Source organism: Chionomys nivalis, chromosome 6 (genome assembly GCF_950005125.1).
Source record: "Chionomys nivalis chromosome 6, mChiNiv1.1, whole genome shotgun sequence".
Classification (NCBI taxonomy): domain Eukaryota; kingdom Metazoa; phylum Chordata; class Mammalia; order Rodentia; family Cricetidae; genus Chionomys; species Chionomys nivalis.
In genome coordinates this window covers 26,122,633-26,145,466 of record NC_080091.1, presented here as the reverse complement: position 1 = coordinate 26,145,466, position 22,834 = coordinate 26,122,633, and the positions used below count along the sequence as shown (strand labels likewise).

Genomic DNA, 22,834 nt, shown 5'->3' with positions numbered 1-22,834 from the left:
GATTCGGAGAGGCTGTGACTTCCCAGCCCTGACCCCAGGTGCCTGGCCCACAGACTAAGCCTCCCCACAAACATTCCTCTGTGCTTCCCCTCAGGGAGGCTCCTCCCACCTCCTCTGTCTCCCCCCCAGTGACTTCTAAATTTTGTTTCCCTTGGCTGAAACTGAGCCAAACACAGTGAGGGTGTAATTTCACACAGCTTATTTTTAAGCAACTTTTAACCATTTTGAACTTCCTCGTTACTTTCTTTTTCCACTGCCCTTTCCTCTGCTTCTCCTAACACATCCGGCCTGGTTTTTAAACCCTGTGTTTAGGGAACACAAAATAAGGTCTGAAACATTGTGCAATTACTTTAACATTTTCTTTTTTTGCCAAAAAAGTCAGTGACAGACATGTTTGGGCAGAGGCAGCGCCGGGCCAAAACCTCTGTTTAGCTTTCTTTTTCACTCCTGACCGGTGCTGACCAACTGTTGATGTCTTCATTTAAGTAGGTTCCTCATTCTGCTTTGAAAGTCACTTGTTATGGTGCAGTTTCAGCCACTGTGTGTGTGTGTGTGTGTGTGTGTGTGTGTGTGTGTGTGTGTAACTAAACATTGATCCTTGAATCAGAGCTGCGTTCTACGCTATAAGATTTAAACATGTTCATCTAACTCACTGTCAGTCATATGACATGTCCCGCCTTTCATTATTTTTCCTCCTTTTCTTCTCTTTCCTTCTTTTGGTGATTTTTGGACATGGTCTCACCATGTTGCCTAGACTAGCCCTAAACTCCCAATCCTCCCGCAGTGACCTCACAAGCTCTGGGTCTACACATATATGCCACCATACCTGGCTAACGTTTTATCTCTTAATACCTCTGTGGTTGGTAATCAAACAACTTCTTGTCCTCCCAGTTTAAGTTAGAAAACTGAGTGAAAAACTGGTCAGTCTTTCTTGCCAGCATCCATTGTCGTGCAAGAAGAATCATCTGATCCCACACCCTCTACACACATCGGGTGAGGGCAGTGGCCCTGATGACAGAGTTCAAATCGTGCCTGTCATCTTATTGTTGTATCCAACAGGGTCTGAGCTTTATTTGCAAGGCAAAAGTTGTTCAAATATGAATATCACACTTACCTATTACCTGATTGTCTCGTCAAGAGACAACTTCTCGTCAAGAAAAGGTGATTGCTTACATTAGGAAACCTTTACTGCGCAACTGAAGTCCAAGGGAAAACAGTCGCTTGGTGACAGTAGAGTGGACTTGCAGCATGCTTAGCAGCTCTAAGGAAGAAGACCTTTGTGTGAACCCAGTGGGTCCTTCATTTGTCTGAGATGGTGTGTGTTAAAACAAGACATGCATTCTGCCTTAAACTTCATCAGCATGGCTATGCTTTTATCATACCCTACAGTAAACTGACTTTTAAAAAAGATGTATTTATTTTTGCTTTATATGTATGAGAGCTTGCCTGTATGCATGTATATATTCCGCATGTCTGCAGTTCCTTTGGAGACCAGAAAAAGTTGCTGGATTCCTTGGAACTGTAATTACAGACAGTTGGGAGCCAGTGTGTGTGCCTGGGAACTGAACCCTAGTCCTTTGCTAGAATAGCAACTGCTCTTAACTGCTGAGCCATGTCTCCAGTTCCTGACTTCTGTCTTGTTTTAAATGACAAGTATATGCAAATGATTTGAGAAATAAAATAAACCACTACTCAGAAGAGGAAAGTGGATTGCAGAAAGGGAGAGCACTTAAAGAAAGGAAATCACCCCCAACGACGCTGAGCTAAAACATATATTTCAATATTTCAAGTAATATTTCAAATAGATCAATATTTTAAAACAGAAGGCTGACTCTACATTGACAATTATTTGAAGACGAGCTGTAAATAAACTGTTGTGTGTATTCTACAAAAACAATGTGCTGAGGAGTCAAAAAAAAAAAGGATAGTCCTTTGCCTCTTGGCCATTGATAAAATAATCTGGGACTAGGCAGAGCCGCATGGCCAGTGCAGGGGAACTGACAGCATGCAGGGAATAGGCAGAGCCACATGACCAGTGCAGGGGAATTAACAGCATGCAGAAAGGAGCTATAGGATCACTAAGAACGTTCTCTCCTTTCTGCACTGAGCCCACAGAACTAAACCTGGAATTAGAAAAATATTCCCAGGACTGGCAAGATGACTCAGTGTTGGAGAACACTGGCTCTTCTTCCAGAGGACCTGGGATTAATTCCCGGCACCCACAGGGGGGCTCAGTCATCCACAACCCCAGCAAGGGGATCTAACGTGCTCTTATGGCTTGGCACATGGTACACATACATACATGCAGGCAAAAATACCCATGCATATTAATAATAATGATGATAATAATAATTTTAAAAGAAAAATACTTACTCCTTTGCATGGATACTTTGTTTTATACTTTGGAGCAAGAATGATAATTAGTGATTAGTCAGAATGAAAAATTACAAACGAGTTTCCATTTCAACAGGGCCAGCAAGCTCTCAGAGCCCAAACGGAAGCTGCTTGCACTTAAGACTACAGAACTACGTAGAACTGACATTGGGAGATTTGAAGGAGCTCCGTGGCTTTGACGGCCTCCACCACAAACTCTGCAATATATTCCAGGCTTTTGGTGCTGACATTGGGTAGGTCTAACATCTATTCAGCTCGCTGTGCAATCCAGTCCTTCCCACTCTGCAGATGGGAGAGACACGCTAGCCAGACAGCTGCCCAGGCCTCTCACACATTCAAGGACCCCGCATGAACTACTGTTCTGTAAACCTCAAGAGAAACTCCACGGCTTAAGGGTCACCTTCTACTTCTAAGTTGATGTGGGATTCCCCTCTGTATGCTATGAATATGTTTTTATTACCATTGGTTAATAAAGAAGCTATTTCAACCAATGGCTTAGCAGAGCAAAGCCAAGCAGGAAATCTAAATAGAAGAGAGAGTAGGTGGAGCCAAAGAGACGTCATGTTGCCACATAGGGGTAAACCATGAACCTCATGGCAAAACACAAAATAATGGAAATGGGTTAATTTAAGATATAAGAGCTAGCTAGCAATACAATAAGTGATTGGCCAAGCAGTGTTGTAATTAATATAGTTTCTGTGTGATTATTCAGGTCTGGACACCCTGGAAACGAACAAGTGGTTTCCGCCTACACTAAGTGATGCATAACACTCTAGAAAAGAACACGGAGAGACTTTCAAACCTTGGCCTAGGCAGTTGCAGCACCTGGAAGACCTTCAGCTGCCCCCTGGCATCCTTGGGGTCATTTCTCAGATAGCCACTGAAGACATAAAGCTGCTCTTGTGGTGTGTCTGGGTGAGCAGACAAGAGAGCAAAAATGCTCCCTCATCACGTAATCTCAGTCAAGAGCAACAGCTAAATGACCAGGGAACAAAGGCTCATTCTTAGTGTCCTCAGTACACCTTGGCAACAGTGTCAAAGACAGGTGATGACAAAGACCTGGCATGAGAGAGCTCAGAGCCACAACTTAGTCCAGAAAGGACATCAACAGGACCAGTGGAGACAGTCTCACTTCCATGGGGATTATAATCATACTGCATTATGTATTTGTTTGCTATTTGGCTTTTTTTTTTCCAACTAGAAAGCACCTCAGAGATAACCTAATCCATGCCTTCGTTTTCCACAAGAGGCCCCAAGGCCTGGAAAGCCTGTATAGTCTACTCACACAACTCATTACATGCCTTGTGGGACAGGCAGGGGAAGAGACTGGAGTGAGCGCAGTGCCGCAGGTGACATCAGGTGGCACACGACTAGCGACACACAGGCAAACATTTCCCACCCCGAGCTCTTTCCGGATGAATTGTCACAGACATGAACAGGTCATGGGCTGAGCTTATATCTACCAGTGGGCTTCCCTCGGGAGGGGATGAGTACTTGAACACTGGCCTTACTTCCCAGTCCGTGAGACTGTTTGGATAGCCTTGATCCACTCAGTGCGCTCCTTGGGAGTGGCTGCCTGCAAGTAATAATGAACTTCATCTGCTGTGATGATCTCAAAAAGGTTCTCCTCGTCACTCTTCTTGCCTGGGGAGAGAGAAAGTAAAACAACATGTGGGTACCAGAAACTCAGCAGTTCACCAGTCCACCACCTTCCCAGAGTTGTGGAATGTCTGGTTCTCCGTGTCCTAAGGAAAATCTGCATTCGTATTCACTGCCGAAGAATACATTCGGTATTTGTAAAGATAGCCGTGTAGTATGGGCATTAAGAAACACATGCAATACTCAAGGAGAAGCATTTTCTTTCATAATGTGTAAGTAAGCTAAATGTCTTGCTTTTGCACACGAATGGCAGCTATTGAGTAACTTCTACTGGTGTTTAAGGAGGGCCTTTGTTTGGCTCCAAGCCAAGAGCCAATCTCAATATACACTATATTAAAATGCACATGTATTTATATCTACAACCACACGTATATAATGAACCAAAGCCATATCAAACATTAGTCTTGTACATATAAGCTAAACTAAGAGATAAGTCTGAGCTCTTAATGAAAAAAGAAAAGGCAAATAAACCCAAAATGTCAAGATGAAGCCAGAGTGATTACATGGTTTGCTCCCTTTCAAATGGCATGTCTTTTCTTGAATTAAGATAAACTATCAAGAGACGAGTATCAAGACAGACAAGCACACACCAAACAAATTATTGTAGAAATTTGGTAATTGTCACATGCTTTTCTCTATAATTTTGTGTTCAAAAATATGATTTTTATAACAATACAGAAAAAAATAGTCTGACAAGCGACAGGAACAAAAGAAGAAAACAGGGCTTGGGTTGTGAAAAACACCTCTCCAGTGACCCCATTCATCCTCAGCACCTGACAAGGCAGTGACAGCCAAGCATGAATTAATTCATGAGTCAATCCTAGGCATGTGAGTGCAAGGGAACAGAAGTCACCTGGCGCAGCCCCTTGTTTTCAGAGCAGGGATGAGATGCAGCGGTGGCGTGCTCACAGGGGGCTGTGTAGTAGGCTGAGTTACACACACCCAGCCAACTGTACTGGGGTAGTTTTCCCTCTAAGTGCTTTGCCTCGTGGTATAAGTACTCCATTTACTCTGTTTATTGCAGAACACTTCCTTAGCTGGACAAGTGCATGATCTCCTTTACGGAATCCTGCAGCATCAGGAGTTGTCATCAAGCTCTTCGTAGAAGCCAGGTTGGAGATGATGAATTTTTCTAGCATTGCTCACACTCAAGGCATCCACAAAGCCATCCCTATTGCCCAAGTTCTAAAACGCAGGCCAGCTCTTCGGGAAAAAAAATGACACTTACTCCTGCCAAAGTTTTCAGACAGTAAATTGATGTGGGTTTTTGCCTCATGACTGACTGATTAGCTCAATACACACAATACACACAGGGGGAGAGTACAGTGGACAGGTTTCCCTCCCACAGAAATGCCTTCTTACCATCGGGATTGCTCTCCACTGACGTCACCACACAGCCCCTCAAGTGGATCGCTCCCAGGGGATCTTCACCCTGGAAGAGAGAGGGGCTGCTGAGTCTCCAGTGTACACAGTGTGAACCTGCCTCGCCCTGTTGCTGCAGACATCACACAGGCTTAGTCAGGCACATGTCAGGTGAGAGCACAGAGGGGTGACAGAAAATCCTTTTCAAAATGTCTACCTCCCTACAACTACATGAGAAGATGCAAGCCAGTCTAGAGCTGAGATCTGGAGGAAAGAAGTGGAGAGTTGGAGATGCTCAGGTCGCTACATCCCACTGAAGAACTGCCTGTTCTCGCCCTTGGCATAGCATGTCGGTGCTCACAGGAGTTAGGCACGGGACACCATGTGTGTGCAGAGCAAAGCCTCAATCCCAACAGTTGACATGAGCATCTTTTTTCTTTCGAGTCAGATCTTTTTATTAAGGAAAAAACCTCTTGGTCAGTCAACAGCCAGAATTGCTGAACCTAGAGGGACTGTCCAGGTGTCCTGGAATATGAATTATCTATTTGTGCATGTTTAACCATGTGCATGGTCTTGGACAAAACGAGTTGCTACAATAATATCAAACTGGAGACTACCTTGGGGGAATAGGGTGGACTAAAAGCTGCTTTCTGGCAACCTAGTAAAGGTGAAAACTAGAATAAGAAGAAATGGACATTACTCTGACAGCATAGGAGAGGCAGAGCTTTGAAAATTCATAATGGTAGTGACAGGGCAGGTAAAGGATGCAGAGAAACATACAGGAGACACAAGTGAGTGACGTGAATACCAAGCTTCACTCGGGGGCTAGAGAGAGGGCTTCCTGCGCTTGTATGAGGACCAAATTTTATTTCAGCACTAATGTAACACCTGGATATGTCCCTCACACCCCTATAACCCAAATCTGTGGAGACAGGAGGACTGCTAGGGTCTATTAGCTTCTAGCCTAAGGAAAATGACAACAAACTGCACTCTAGTTTCAGAGATTGATTCACTGCAAAAACATAAAGGAAAGAGTAATAGAGGAGCATCTGACATTATCCTCTGGTCTCCACACACGTTTACGGTCACACACCTGTACACATTCATGTTTATAGAGCACATACACACACAGACACACACACACAGAGACACACCACATGGAGAAGTCTTGTCCAAAAGCACATTGCTTTCTCCAATGCAAGCAGTAATGCTCCCAACGGACTGCTCAGTAAGAATACCCTCTAACAGAACCAGCAAATAAGCCAAGAAAGACACAGATCATAGCGCAGAAACACACACACACAAAAGCAGTATGACTCCTCCAAAAGACTATCAGAACCCCTCATGGACTGAATTCCGAGATGATGAAGTAGGTGCAATGTTGGACAAAGACTTACTAGTTAAATGATTAGTGTCCTCAGAGGGTTCACAAACAAACAGATGAATCCTCTAAGACCTTTGGAAGAATGTCAGCAACATAGAGGAAACAGGCAGAAAAACGGAAAAGTGGCAATGTAGATTGAAAAGTGACAAGAAAGAAAATTCAACAAGAAAGATGAGGTGTTGAGAAACAGCAACCAAAAGCAAAGGTATTGAGTATAAAAATCTCAGTCAACTAAATAAAAAAATAGAGCACCAAGTACCACCGATGGGTTTGACCAAGCAAAATAAAAATATCAAGGATGGAGGAGATTGGAGACTGTGACATCCAATATCAATTAGTATAAACAAATGACAAACAAAGAGAACACAGTGCCCAAGAACTCCAGGATACGTCCTAAGACCGAACCTAAGAATCCACGGCATAGAGAGAGGTGTGATGGAAACTGAAGGTAGATAATCTGTTTGACGAAATCATAGCAGAAAGTAGCGCAAACCTAGAGAAAGGAAATAACATACAAACACAATGGGCATTTATGCTCGAAAATTGACATATCCAGAGAAGAACCTTCTCACAACATATTATAATCATGATAGTGATAAAGCAGAGACAAGAAACAATATGAAAAGTGGAAAGGAGGTGCAGGTATATCTGCGATGGGATGTGGAGTCTCGTGGGAATGCTGGGAGGCGATGCAGCTGGGTCAGATCGTAGTTCTCTTTTGAATTATTTGAGAAAACTCCATGCTGGTTTCCATGATGGCTGGACTAGTTTGTACTCCCATCTTCCTTGAGTTTTAAAAGTTTCTCTTTCCTCAATAGCCACTCGGAGTGGAGTAAGGTGATGTCTCAAAGTAGCTTTATGATGACAAGGGATGTCGGACACTTTGTAAAAATAGTTATTGGCCATTTGTAATTATTCTTTTGAAAACCATCTGTTCATTTCTTTAACATGTTTGTTGATTGGCAGGGGTTTTTTCCATGTTTAATTTTTTTCAGTTCTTCAGAAATTCTGGATATTATCCCCCATCTGAAGTATAGCTAGTAAATACTTTCTTTCATTCTGCTGGCCGTCTGTTCGCTTTGCTTATAGTTGATTTTGCTGTGTAGAGTTTTTTATTTTAATTTAGTCCCATCTGTTGATTCTTGGATCTAGTCCCTGTGCAGCAGGAGAGCTTCTCAGAAGTCATGCCTAAACCTGTGTCTTGATGTATATCCCTTCTGTTTTCCATGGTTGGCTTCAGCGTATCAGGTTTTAAATACAGTTAATTTTCTCACAAAGGGCGAAAGATGCTCGAATTCCTTTTGGCACATCAATAGGCAGTTTTGTCAGCACCATTTGTTGAATAAGCTGTCTTTTTTTTTCTTCTACGTGTTTCTTGTTCCTTTGTCAAAATTCAGGTGGCTGAAGCTTTGTTGGCTTATTTCTGAGTTTTCTCTTCCATTCCATTGGTCTAACTGTCTGTTTTTACTGTTTTTATCCCAGTATCCGGCTATCTTTCTCATTACAGCCATGTTGTATAATTTGAGATGGGATGTCATGATACCTCCAAGTATGCTCTTTCTCCCTAGGACTACTTTGGCTATGTGTGGTCCTTTGTGATTCCATATGAACTCTTGACTGACTTTTGCTAGTTCTATGAAGAATGGCACCAGTGTTTTGATGGGAGCTTCATGGAGTCCGCAGCACACTTTTGATAGTATGGCCATTTTCATACATTAATCTCACCAGTATACCTGTGGGAGGCTATAAATAAGGATAGAACCTAAAAATCTAGAAAATGATCCTCTGAGAGAGGTTAAAATAGGTAAAGAGGATGTGGGATTTCAAACATGAAAAAAGAGATGAGCGGAAGCTTGCAGTGGGGATCAGAGGTATGGGGTAGATGGCTGAGGGGCAAGGAGGATCTGCTAAAACAGACTTTGATTCAATATTTGTTTGAAAATATTACAATGATATCTAATACCTTGTAATTTGAAAAGGTTTAAGAATAAAGCAACCTCTCTTAAGAAGGCAGGCACATAGAACAACATCAGCTCTCTGTCAGTATTCTTAGAGCCATGAGAGCATGGAACGATGTTTCAAAGGCTGAAATGTGCTAACTGCAACATGGATTGCTATATGCAGCAATGCTATCCTTTAAATCTAATGGAAAACAAGGGCATTTAAGAAAATCATAAGCCAGTTCATGATGCTCAAGTCAGCACTGAAAAAAACATTCTTTTTATCATATTATATTTATTCTGTATGTGTATGTGCATGTGTGTGTGTGTGTACATGTGTTCACCTGTGTACATGGTGCATGTGTGTAAGGTCAAGTAACAACTTGCAGGAGTCAGTCCTGTCCCAGGGACTAAACTCAGGTTCAGTGGCAAGTGGCTTTACTCACTGAACCATCCCAACCCTAGAAAAGTTTCTTAAAGAAATAATATAAACCAAAGAGAAAGAAAGACATTCTCACTTGAGGGCACAAGAAAGAATAAATTCCATGCAATGAAAAAGAAAGAAAATCCAGACAGGATCCGTCATGCCCAGTGCAATCCACCAGCAAGGCCCTGATACGACTATGGGTGAAAGAAAATGGCAAATACTTGTGCAACCAATAAGAATGGCCAGCAAAACTGCAGGAATGAGTAAACATCTCTCAAGAATGAATTTAATGGTAAATGGCTTCAACTGCCTTTAGAGGCAGATCGGCTGGCTCTATTAGCAAACAAGAGTCACCTCTCTATCGTCTCTAAGACATGCATATCATTAGCAAAGTCAACAATGGACTCAGACTCAAAAGACCAACTCAACTAGTAAGGTTAAGGGCAGCCCAGAGTAGTTAATATGGAATCTGACAAAGAATTCGAACCAATTTTCGTTAGAAGAAATAACATATCAATAAAGAGAAAATTCATCAAGAACAGTAATAATTATAAATATCTGTTTCAAATAACAGGGCTCCCAATTTTGCAAAGCAGATATTAATGGTTAAACAATAAGAGGCTAACCCAGTGAGTGATTCTGTGCTCCTCACTCTTCTGTAGAGATGCTGTACAGACTAAAAACCAATGAAAGAAACCCAGACTTAACTTAGCTCAAATGGTCTTAGCAATATATGCAGAGGGTTCCAACCACAGAAGGTACCTCTTCTCACAGCCTATCGAGTGCTTTTCAATATCTCTATCTGTGAACCGGAATAGACTTTACAAGGCGGCTGCGTCATTAAATCTCCCATTTACTCCAGTCTATTCCCAATTGCCCTTTAAAGGCTTGTTAGCCCCAAGGACAGAATACTGGGTGGAAAATTTGAACAAACCTTCACACAGATTTGTCTTTTCCAGGATTTTTCAAAGCACAAATTAGAGCTCTGTGACTTTCCCTACAATGACCAAAAATAGAGAAAAGAAATGGATGTCGTTGAGTTCCACTCGAAAACTACCATTTATAAGTTGGGGAAAGCTTCTCTGTGGTTAAGAGTACATTCTGTAATTAGTTTTCCAGCACCTTCGGAGGCATTCATGTGAAGCCCAGCACCAGCGTCGCTTTCCCCGCTGTCATCTTCTCCTTTGATATTGCAGCCTGGAATCTAGAATTCCTGCTTGCGACCTGAAGCCATAGAAACATGGCACTTGTGATATCCAAACTTTGAGCAGAATGTCCATCCTCTGCAGATTAGGCCAGACAGTCAATACAGTGAGGACTTTTTCCAGTCCTTGCCTTTGGTGCTAGGGAGACAGCTCAATACTGTCTTGATCGAAAGCTTTCTGCGGTCCTCCGGGGTGCTTGGTGCTGGAAATCTGTCTCTGTGCCATCCTCCTCTTGTTCAATTAATACTTCCTCTTTTCTGTGACTAACACGCAGATGATCCAGTCTTACCAGGCAGCAAGAGTAGCAGAGAGACCAAACACACCAGAAGGTAAAGGTTTCTTCACAAAATTAGGGGGGAAACCCTAAAATTCACATGGAAATACAAAAAGACCAAACCTCCTAAACATTAGAGACAGAAACAACAATGGTGGAGATATCAAGTTCTCTGGTTGCACTAAAGTCATAATAACCAAGGTGAGATGAACTCAAATATGGCTACACAGGCCCTGGGGGTAGAACAGAGAACCAAGAAATGCACCTCAAAAATACAGCCAAGGGGTCTGAAACAAAAAGTGTCAAAAATACACGTTAGAAAAATGATGGCATCTTCAACTAACAGTGTTGGGGAAGCTGGATACTCATAAGAAAACTGAAACTAAATACACAGCTCACTCTACAGAAAGTCAGCTTAGAGTGGATACAAGATCGCAGTGCAAATCCTCAAACAACACAGGTGAGCTGTTTCAAGATGTCCCTGAGGAATACGATTCCTGAAAAGGATTCCAACAGCACAGAGAAAAACAAGAACTGGCAGATGGGCTGCAGCAGATTGAAAGCCTGCACCACCCCGGAGGAGCAAAATCGACAGACTGAAGAGTCCGTCTGCAGAACGGAAGAAACTGCACCAGCTCTACACCAAACACGATATTAATATCTGTAATAGATGAGGAACTCCTAAATAAAATACTATGGAAAACAAATCACCGAGTTAAAACTTGGGCTAGTGAAATGAATTGACAGTTCTCAAAAGAAGAAATGTAAGCAGCCAAAAAGTATTATGTGGAAAAGTGTTCAGTGTCCTTGGCCATCATTGAAATGCAAATCGGAGGCCCAGGTGGCGGAGGCACCAGCAGGCAGGCCTAGGCGGCAGAAGCAACGGCGCGCAGGCAGGCCCGGGCAGCGGAGGCACCAGCACGCAGGCAAGTCCGGGCGGCAGAGGCACCGGCGTGCAGGCAGGCCCGGGTGGCGGAGGCACCGGCAGTCAGGCCAGGCAGGCAGGCCTAGGCAGCGGAAGCACCGGCGCACAGACAGTTCCGGGCGGCGGAGGCACCGGCAGGCAGGCCTAGGCGGCGGAAGCACCGGCGCGCAGGCAGGCCCGGGCGGCGGAGGCACCAGCACGCAGGCAAGTCCGGGCGGCAGAGGCACCGGCGTGCAGGCAGTTCCAGGTGGCAGAGGCACCGGCAGGCAGGCCTAGGCGGCTGAAGCACCGGCGCACAGGCAGGCCCAGGTGGCGTAGGCACCGGCAGGCAGGCCTAGGCGGCGGAAACACCGGCGCACAGACAATTCCGGGCGGCGGAGGCACCGGCAGGCAGGCCCGGGCGGCGGAGGCACTGGATGCAGGATAGTGCGGGCAAGAAACAGTGAAGCCCGCACTGAGAGCAGATTGCCCCGCTACAATTAAATCAAACCCAATAGATAGCATCGGTAAGAGGAGATGGGCAGACGCCAAGGCAAGAATTCACCCAACAATCTGAAAAACAACATGAAAACACCAGAACCCAATGATCTTACAACACAAGGACTTGAACACCCTATCACAGGAGAAGAGGAAAAAACTGACTTTTTGAAAGCAATAGAGTCCCTTAAACAACATGTAAAAAACGCCCTCATAGAAATGGATGAGAAGTATAACAAAAAGTTTGAAGAAATGAGTAAATACGTAAATGATACCCTGGGAAGCCAAGAAAAAACGATCAAACAGGTAATGGAAACAGTCCAAGAATTGAAAACTGAAATGGAAGCAAGGAAGAAAACACAAACTGAGGACCAGCTGGATATGGCAAATATAGGTCAATGAGCAGAGACTACAGAAACAAGCATAATCAATAGAATACAAGAGATAGAAGAAAGAATCTCAGATTCTGAAGACAACATAGAGAAAATAAACGGACTGATCAAAGAAAACACCAAAACCAACAAATTCTCATCACAAAACATTCAGGAAATATGGGACACAATAAAAAGACCAAACCTAAGAATAATAGGGATAGAAGAAGGAGAAGAGGCACAGCTCAAAGGTCCAGAAAACATTTTTAACAAAATTATGGAAGAAAACTTCCCCAACATAAAGAAAGATATTCCTTTGAATATTCAAGAAGCATACAGAACACCAAACAGACTGGATCAAAAAAAAACGTCCCCTCGCCATATAATAATCAAAACACAAAATATACAGATTAAAGAAAGAATATTAAGAGCTGCAAAGGAAAAAGGCCAAGTAACTTATAAAGGTAAACCGATCAGACTTACACCTGACTTCTCTATGGAAACCATGAAAGCCAGAAGGTCCTGGATAGAGGTACTACAGAAACTAAGAGACCATGGATGCAAACCCAAACTACTATACCCAGCCAAGCTATCGTTCACTATCAATGGAGAAAACAAGACATTCCAGGATAAGAACAAATTTAAACAATACGTTGCCACAAATCCAGCCCTACAGAAAGTAATAGAAGGAAAATCACAACCCAAGGAATCCAACATTGCCAACACTGCCTACAATAACCCAGGCATCTAGCGACCCTTCAACAGCACAACTCAAAGAAGGGAGACACACAAACTCTTCTACCAAAAGCAATAAGAATAACCGGAGTTAACAACCACTGGTCATTAATATCACTTAATATTAATGGTCTCAATTCACCAATAAAAAGGCACAGGCTAAGAGATTGGATATGAAAACAGGATCCAACAGTCTGCTGTTTACAAGAAACTCATCTCAACCACAAAGACAGGCATCTACTCAGAGTAAAGGGTTGGGAAAAGGTTTTTCAAGCAAATGGTCCTAAGAAAAAAGCAGGTGTGGCCATACTAATTTCTAACAAAACTGACTTCAAACTAAAATCAATCAGAAGAGATCGACAGGGACACTTTATACTCATAACAGGAACGATTCAGCAGGATGAAGTCTCAATCCTGAATATCTATGCCCCTAATATAAAAGCACCCACTTATGTAAAAGAAATATTGCTAAAACTCAAGGCAGACATCAAATCACACACACTAGTAGTAGGAGACTTCAACACACCTCTCTCACCAATGGACAGGTCAATCAGACAGAAAACTAATAGAGAATTAAGAGAATTGTTGGAGGTAATGAATCAAATGGACTTAACAGACATCTATAGAACACTCCACCCAAATAGGAAAGAATACACCTTCTTCTCTGCAGCTCATGGAACCTTCTCGAAAATTGACCACATACTTGGAAACAAAGGAAACCTCCACAGATACAAAAAAATATCAGTGTCCACCTGTGTCTTATCAGATCACCACAGATTAAAGTTAGAAGCCACCAACAATGCTACCCCCAGAAAGCTGACAAACTCATGGAAACTGAACAGTCAACTACTGAACCACACCTGGGTCAAGGAAGAAATTAAGAAAGAAATTAAAGTCTTCCTTGAATTTAATGAAAACAAAGAGACAACATACTCAAACCTATGGGACACGATGAAAGCAGTGCTAAGAGGAAAGTTCATAGCACTAAGTGCCCACTTAAAGAAAACGGAGAAAGCATACATTGGGGACTTAACAGCACACCTGAAAGCTCTAGAAAAAAAAAGAAGCAGACGCGCCCAGGAGGAGTAGAAGACTGGAAATAATCAAACTGAGGGCAGAAATCAACAAAATAGAAACACAGAAAACAGTCCAAAGAATCAATGAAACAAAAAGTTGGTTCTTGGAGAAAATCAACAAGATTGACAAACCCCTATCCAAACTAATTAAACGACAGAGAGAGAACACGCAAATAAATAAGATCAGAAATGAAAAGGGGGACATAACCACAGACACAGAGGAAATTCAGAGAATCATTAGATCTTACTACAAAAGCCTGTATGCCACAAAACTGGAAAATGCAAAAGAAATGGACACTTTTTTAGATAAGTACCATATACCAAACCTAAACCAAGACCAGGTGAACGATCTAAATAGACCTGTTAGTCGCGAAGAATTAGAAACAGTTATCAAAAATCTCCCTTCCAAAAAAAGCCCAGGGCCAGATGGTTTCAATGCAGAATTCTACCAGAACTTCCAAGAAGAGCTAATACCTATACTTCTTAATGTATTTCACAATATAGAAACAGAAGAGTCATTGCCAAATTCCTTTTATGAAGCTACAGTTACCCTGATACCAAAACCACACAAAGACCCAACCAAGAAAGAGAATTACAGGCCTATCTCACTCATGAACATCGACGCAAAAATTCTCAATAAAATACTGGCAAACCGAATCCAAGAACACATTAGAAAAGTTATCCATTATGATCAAGTAGGCTTCATTCCAGAGATGCAGGGCTGGTTCAACATACGAAAATCTATCAATGTAATCAACCATATAAATAAACTGAAAGAAAAAAAACATATGATCATTTCATTAGATGCTGAAAAATCTTTCGACAAAATTCAACACTCCTTTATGATAAAGGTCTTGGAGAGATTAGGGATACAAGGGGCATACCTAAATATAATAAAAGCTATTTACAGCAAGCCGACAGCTAACATTAAATTAAATGGAGAAAAACTCAAAGCCATCCCACTAAAATCAGGAACACGACAAGGATGTCCACTCTCTCCATACCTCTTCAATATAGTGCTTGAAGTTCTAGCAATAGCAATAAGACAACATAAGGGGATCAAGGGGATCCATATTGGAAAGGAAGAAGTTAAGCTTTCATTATTTGCAGATGATATGATAGTATACATAAGCGACCCCAAAAACTCTACCAAAGAACTCCTACAGCTGATAAACACCTTTGGTAATGTGGCAGGATACAAAATCAACTCCAAAAAATCAGTTGCCTTCCTATACACTAAGGATAAGGAAGCAGAGAGGGAAATCAGAGAAGCATCACCTTTCACGATAGCCACAAATAGCATAAAATACCTTGGGGTAACTCTGACCAAGGAAGTGAAAGATCTATTTGGCAAGAACTTTAAGTCTTTGAAGAAAGAAATTGAAGAGGACACCAGAAAATGGAAGGACCTCCCTTGCTCTTGGATTGGGAGGATCAACATAGTAAAAAAGGCAATTCTACCAAAAGCAATCTATAGATTCAACGCAATCCCCATCAAAATCCCATCAAAATTCTTCACAGATCTGGAGAAGACAATAATCAACTTTATATAGAAAAACAAAAAACCCAGGATAGCCAAAACAATCTTATACAATAAAGGATTGTCTGGAGGCATTACCATCCCTGACTTCAAACTCTATTACAGAGCTACAGTACTGAAAACGGCTTGGTACTGGCATAAAAACAGAGAAGTCGACCAATGGAATAGAATAGAAGACCCTGACTTTAGCCCACAAACCTATGAACACCTGATTTTCGATAAAGGAGCTAAAAGTATACAATGGAAAAAAGAGAGCATCTTCAACAAATTGTGCTGGCAAAACTGGAAGTCAATCTGTAGAAGAATGAAAATAGATCCATATCTATCACCATGCACAAAACTCAAGTCCAAATGGATTAAAGACCTCAATATCAGTCCAAACACACTGAACCTGATAGAAGAGAAAGTGGGAAGTACTCTACAACACATGGGCACAGGAGAAAACTTCCTACGTATAACCCCAGCAGCACAAACACTAAGGACATCATTGAATAAATGGGACCTCCTGAGACTGAGAAGCTTCTGTAAAGCAAAGGACACTGTCACTAAGACAGAAAGGCAACCCACTGACTGGGAGAAGATCTTCACCAACCCCGCAACTGACAAAGGTCTGATATCCAAAATATACAAAGAACTCAAGAAATTAGACCGTAAAAGGTTAATCAATCCAATTATAAAATGGGGCACTGAGCTGAACAGAGACTTTTCAACAGAAGAAGTTCAAATGGCCAAAAGACACTTAAGATCATGCTCAACTTCCTTAGCAATCAGGGAAATGCAAATCAAGACAACATTAAGATACCATCTTACACCGGTCAGAATGGCTAAAATCAAAAACACCAATGATAGCCTCTGCTGGAGAGGTTGTGGAGAAAGGGGCACTCTCATCCATTGCTGGTGGGAATGCAAACTTGTGCAACCACTTTGGAAAGCAGTGTGGCGGTTTCTCAGGAAAGTCGGGTTCAACCTACCTCTCGACCCAGCAATACCACTATTGGGAATATACCCAAGAGATGCCCAAACATACAACAAAAGTACATGCTCAACTATGTTCATAGCAGCATTGTTTGTAATAGCCAGAACCTGGAAACAACCTAGATGTCCTTCAATGGAAGAATGGATGAAGAAAGTATGGAATATATACATATTAGAGTACTACTCAGCAGTAAAAAACAATGACTTCTTGAATTTTGCATACAAATGGACGGAAATTGAAAACACTATCCTGAGTGAGGTAAGCCAGACCCAAAAAGAGGAACATGGGATGTACTCACTCATATTTGGTTTCTAGCCATAAATAAAGGACATTGAGATTATAATTCGTGACTCTAGAGAAGCTAAATAAGAAGGTGAACCCAAAGAAAAACATATAAGCATCCCCCTGAATATTAACCTTCATCAGGCGATGAAAGAAGACAGAGACAGAGACCAACATTGGAGCACTGGACTGAAGTCTCACGATCCAAAGGAGGAGCAGAAGGAGAGTGAGCACGAGCAAGGAACTCAGGACGGCGAGGGGTGCACCCACACACTGAGGCAATGGGGATGTTCTATCGGGAACTCACCAAGGCCAGCTGGCCGGGGACTGAAAAAGCATGGGACAAAACCGGTCTCGCTGAACATAATGGGCAATGAGGACTACTGAGAACTGAAGAACAATGGCAATGGGTTCTTGATCCTATTGCACGTAATGGCTTTGTGGGAGCCCAGGTAGTTTGGATGCTCACCTTAATAGACCTGGATGGAGGTGGGTGGTCCTTGGACCTCCCACAGGGCAGAGAAACCTGTTTGCTCTTTGGGCTGAGGAGGAAGGAAGACTTGATTGGGGGAGGGGGAGGGAATGGGAGGTGGTGGCGGGGAAGAGGCAGAAATCTTTAATAATTAAATTAATTAATTAATAAAAAAAATAGCAAGAAAAAAAAAAGAAAAAAAAAAGAAATGCAAATCGAAGTCATTTTGAGATTCTGTTTCACCCCAGTCAAAATGACTGTCATTTAAAAAGTAGTAAAGGCTTTCAATGATATGGTGGAAAATGAACACTTTCACACTGTTAGTGGGAATGTAACGTTTGGTAGCCACTACTTAAATCAATGTAGAGGGTCCTCAAAAGACTAAAAGTAGAAACCACACTATAATTCAACCTAGAACTTGGGTTAGATGGCTAGGTAGTTAAAATGTGTTACATATACAGATATAAACAAAACAAAATATTGATATGTGTAGGAAAATAGACAGAACTATAGACCATTTTGTTAAAGCAAGATTAGCCAGACCCAGGAAGATAAACAGCCCTCATGGTCTCTCCTATGAAGAAATTAGAAAGCAGAATATGAACTACAAAGGAGGAGGAAGAGCTACAAAAGGAAGGAGGAGAGGAGTATGTGACTTGAAAGATGAAGCGCTATTCGAGGGAGGGAAGGATCAAATAGGCTCAGAGAAGACAGGAGAAGGGAGGGCAGTGGGCATAGAGGAATGGCAGCCAAGTGATGGCAGATATAGTTGTGAAAATCTCACAAGGAAACCCATTATTAGAATGCCAAGAGAAGCTAAAGTGGTAATATATATCTCAAATGGGACAAAAGTTATACTGAGTTAACCAAATGCAGTGATATTTTCTTCCACTGCTGAGTCTTGGCTGGTCTAAGGGGCATGAAGACTCAGGCACTGGCATGGGAGGTGGTAGAACAAAGTGACAGAGAGGAGGATGCAAAGATGAAAGCCATGAAAACAGAGGGGGCGTGGACCCAGCTCACACACACTGCAAAGCTTCTCTGTGAATGGACTTAGCAACCAGGGAACCTCACCCCAGCAGGGTCGTAGTAGTGCAGGTAGGCCGGGTCTTCTCTCAGGATGAACTTCCTCACTTTCCAGTTTTTCCTCCTGTGCCCCTGTATCAAGGAACAGAGAAAGGAAGGGTGAGTTGCTAGCAACCCTCTGCACACACAGCACCCCAGGTAAAAAGTCTGCTGATGTCCTGGCCCATGTCTTTCTCTGGGAGATCGAGCCAAGGCCAATTAATGAGACAGATGCTGTTGAATCACATGGGTAAGTTAAATTATTTCTGCACTGTCTTCCAAATTTAGAATTATGTAAAATGGTACTACATATGTGACATGTTAGGCAGCGTTGGGCACATAACTTGGCTCAAGACACGGTCCTTTTATTTGAGGAGTTGATGATCCCTATGGAAATAGACTATGACAAAATCCAAGTAAAATGCTAGATATAAATAACGGATTTCAAAAGAATTAAATGAGAGATAGGTGATTGTAGACATGAGTTATCAAACAAAGCACAATAAAGATGTCTGCTTTGGGTTCTGGTGATGGAACACAGGCTCTCATTCCTACATATATGTATATGCTCCATGTGTGTTCTTCATGTCATAAGGCAGTAAGTATCCTGGAACTGGAGTTAGAGATATCTGTTAGCCTCCATATGAGTGCTAGGAGCTGAACCCCAGTTCTCTACAAGAGCAGAGAGTATTCTTTTTTTTTTTATTAATTAATTTATTTAATTATTAAAGATTTCTGCCTCTTCCCCGCCACCACCTCCCATTCCCTCCCCCTCCCCCAATCAAGCCTTCCTTCCTCCTCAGCCCAAAGAGCAAGCAGGTTTCTCTGCCCTGTGGGAGGTCCAAGGACCACCCACCTCCATCCAGGTCTATTAAGGTGAGCATCCAAACTACCTGGGCTCCCACAAAGCCATTACGTGCAATAGGAGCAGAGAGTATTCTTAAGCAGCAAGCCATCTCTGCACTTCAGAAGGACTTCTGAGATCCATCTGCATCTACAAATATGGCTATTTTCTTTGCCTTAATAACATTGCCCATGAGATATGAGCACTTAGGTTGCCTTACACAATTTCTTCATTTTTGGAAGATGTGAAAGCCATGCTGTTTTGTGTGACTATTAAGTGGCTACCATGTTATCCTGAGCTGATGGATCAGTCACCCTTAAGCAGCGGTCATATTCTCTGAAAGCCCTCTCCAACATCACAAAGGGGTTTATTGAAAAGTCTACTATGAGTGTCTGATCGTCCTTCTTTAGGAATTATTTACTGAAGGATTTCAAGAGCATAAGCATGTCTGGGTTGTCTAACAACTATTATCTGAATTATCAGTCGTCCATTGTATTTGATTTTGTTGATTGACAAGTGCTTATTATTTATAACAGAACATAAAAGAGTGTTGAATTCTATGGCACAAACAAGAAAAACGTACGTAATACATGATTTTTTTCCCTCACAAACTCTTTATGTGACCAAAGATTTAACAGAAAGGTATTTAGCTCACTGTTATAATAGAAAACTTATACAGAATATAACCCATCCAATCATCCTTGTACTGGTTCCGTTTACCAACTATGAGTATTTCTCCTGAGATAGAAGTGGGAAAGAGGCAGGGGAACACAGTCCTCCATGCAGACACAGCTACTCCACTTGTGGAGTGTGCAACACAGGTATCCTTTCTCATGTTACACTTTCTCTATAGGCTAACCCTGGTAAACTCCCAGCAGTAATGGAAGGAGAGTTGATATTTTGAAGACCATTAAGCTGTTTTTAGTTTGCTACCAAGTGATTCTGATATGAAAAGGGTTATTCGGGAGCTAAGGGATTGGGACAGGCATAAGAAAAACTCAGCAACCTATGACTCTTCTTGGCTTGGGCTACACACACACCTCCTTCCTTACAATGCACTTGGCATCCTGGAATTCTCTCCTGCCAGGAGCTACACAAACATCAAACCTATCCATTCAAACATGTCCTGAAATGCAAGTGGGAACTAGAGGCAGGGGACAAAAGCAACTCGAACAAATTTGGGGTTCATGTGCAATAAAGTGAACATTTAGGGAAAATTCTCTGTCTTCTTATGTCTATAATTTTGAATTAATTTGATTAAGTTTAAATGTATCATGGAAAAAAGCCACATGCAATGAAGAAAAACTTGGGTTATGCATAACCCACAAGCCAAGACTATTAATCAAAAGAGAACCACCCAAACTACATGCCCTAGAAATTAACACAGCCTCATTCTGGACTCCATGAAAAAGAACTGTGAACAGTAACCAGCAACCGTGGTCTCTAGTCTGCCTAGCTTGCTGCTTCCTGGTAGCATTCCCTGCTCTGTCACCTGCACTATCTCTTGAAATAAAGCTGCCGCCTTTCCACCTGTGTGCACTTTTTAAATAAGACGCAAGGAACTTGAAAATGCCCAGTGCTGATGCACGCATACCCACACATGCACATACACACACCAGCACCAAACTCGGTGACCCAGCCGGGAAGTAAGATTAACCTCCTAAAAATGTTGAGCTTGTAGGTGTACTAAATGTTTGCAAACTCCTCCGTTTTATGAAGATCACCATTTCCCAGCCTTTTTTTTAATTCCGACTGTGGTGGCTGGCTGCACTATCCAGTTCAATCAGATAACCCCCATCGCCTAGTCCATGACAAAATGGGGTGAATGATGATGAATGAACTCTGCTGGCTGCTTCTACTAGGATAGAGAGCACTAGGGAGTGGGAAAAGACATCATAGCCAGTGCCTCCCCAAGTGGAGTTCAGAACAAACACAACCAGTTAAATGGCATCGGTGGTCAAAGTGGTTATGACGTTGTGAACTTTCTCACCCTTTCCAATGCCATCTCTGCTCGCTGGAACAGAGTCAGACTCTGCTGCCTCCTCCCTCCCTCCCTCCACCCTTCCTCTCTCCCTCTCTTCTTTCTTCTCCCCCTCTCCCCTCTTTTTCCTCGTTCTGTATAAGAGTGCATTACAGAATGTCACATTCTTAAAAGAAATAACCAATGTAGCAAGTGGTCTTAGACAATGAGTTTTCTAGATGAAAGAGAAGTCGGAAGTCTCTGTGGGCACAAATTAAATGAAACAGTCTCAAGCTACTATGGTATATACCTAAAGTTGTCCCATATTGGGAATTCGGGGTGGTAAAGAGGATTCTTTTGTCCCAATTTTGGGGGTTGGGAAGATAAGCCACCCCTCCAGTATGATTTCTTGCTAAGAGACCCTGTGCTTTCTTAACTCTTACCATCACAACCCTGGGCACCTAGAACTGTGGAGAGCTTCAGCTTACCACAGTTCTAGCCTCAAAGAATGATCATGAATACCTGAAATTGCACATAATCACACACACACACACACACACAAACACCTGCACTGTGCCCGTGCCCTCCAGCAGGAGCTGACCTTAGCCCACTATGCCTACAGAGCTGACCTCGTACCATAGTTTCCCATCTCTCCACAGTCTGGAATGGTACTTCCTTGTTCTTAAAGATTACCATATAGTGTGGCCCGTTCTTATTTTCTCATCACTTTGAAGTACTGCATCATGAAATGTCTTTATCTCTTGGATGGCACCGCTTGGCCAACTTAATGAATGTCTTGCTATTAAAGAATGGGCAATATTTTCTTAAAATACTTTTCATCACCATGACATTGGCAAAAGAAGCATTCGCTATTTCTCGGGGAACTTTCTACCCTGACTGTCCCAGTCCTACCCAGCATTATGTTCATCATCTACTTCGCATTTGGTCTTTCATCTTCTGAGTTTCATTTCTGGTTGGTTATTAGTCAAGTAAACTAACTTCTATTTAATAATGCCAACTTTTTTTCTTTTTCATTTGTTTGTTTTGCCTTTTTGAGATAAAGTCTCACTATTTAGTCTAGCCAGGCCTTGAGCTCACTGCAATCCTTATGTTTAGTTAAGCTTTATGAGTGCCGGGATTATAGATAAACACCACCATCCTCAGCTCACGTTGGCAATTTAGGGGGAAAAAATTAGAAGGCTTGAAACGGAAGGCAGAAAATAGTGGTAGTCACTCACCTGCTTCAGTAAACATCCCTGCTTGATGATAACACCTCTGAATTCTTCTCTCAGAATCACATCCTCATCACTGGAATTCTCTTCACAGAAGAAGCCACTGTCCGGCTGTTGGGAAATCACACAGCGGGTTCTTACCGGTCTCAAGAATAATGCCATACCGATGTCTGTACCCGCTCCTGCCAGACACTTTCCCTCCGTGCTGTTGTGTGTGCCATGACACGAAGGTTA

The 22,834-nt window shown here is 42.3% G+C and overlaps 1 protein-coding gene across 2 annotated transcripts in view; it reads right to left on the bottom strand.

The window, feature by feature from the left end:
- The window catches only part of Plek (pleckstrin), a 54,802-nt gene that overhangs the window by 5,389 nt on the left and 26,579 nt on the right, over window positions 1-22,834 (bottom strand). The window contains exons 7-10 of one of the 2 annotated variants that reach the window (XM_057773171.1): window positions 22,607-22,711; window positions 18,574-18,657; window positions 5,416-5,485; window positions 3,906-4,038 (exon numbers count right to left, since the gene is read on the bottom strand). In XM_057773171.1, coding sequence (XP_057629154.1) covers window positions 3,906-4,038; window positions 5,416-5,485; window positions 18,574-18,657; window positions 22,607-22,711 — 392 coding nt within the window. Of the gene's footprint in view, window positions 1-3,901; window positions 4,039-5,415; window positions 5,486-18,573; window positions 18,658-22,606; window positions 22,712-22,834 lie in introns of those variants that run through there. The other variant, XM_057773172.1, reaches the window with a different exon arrangement.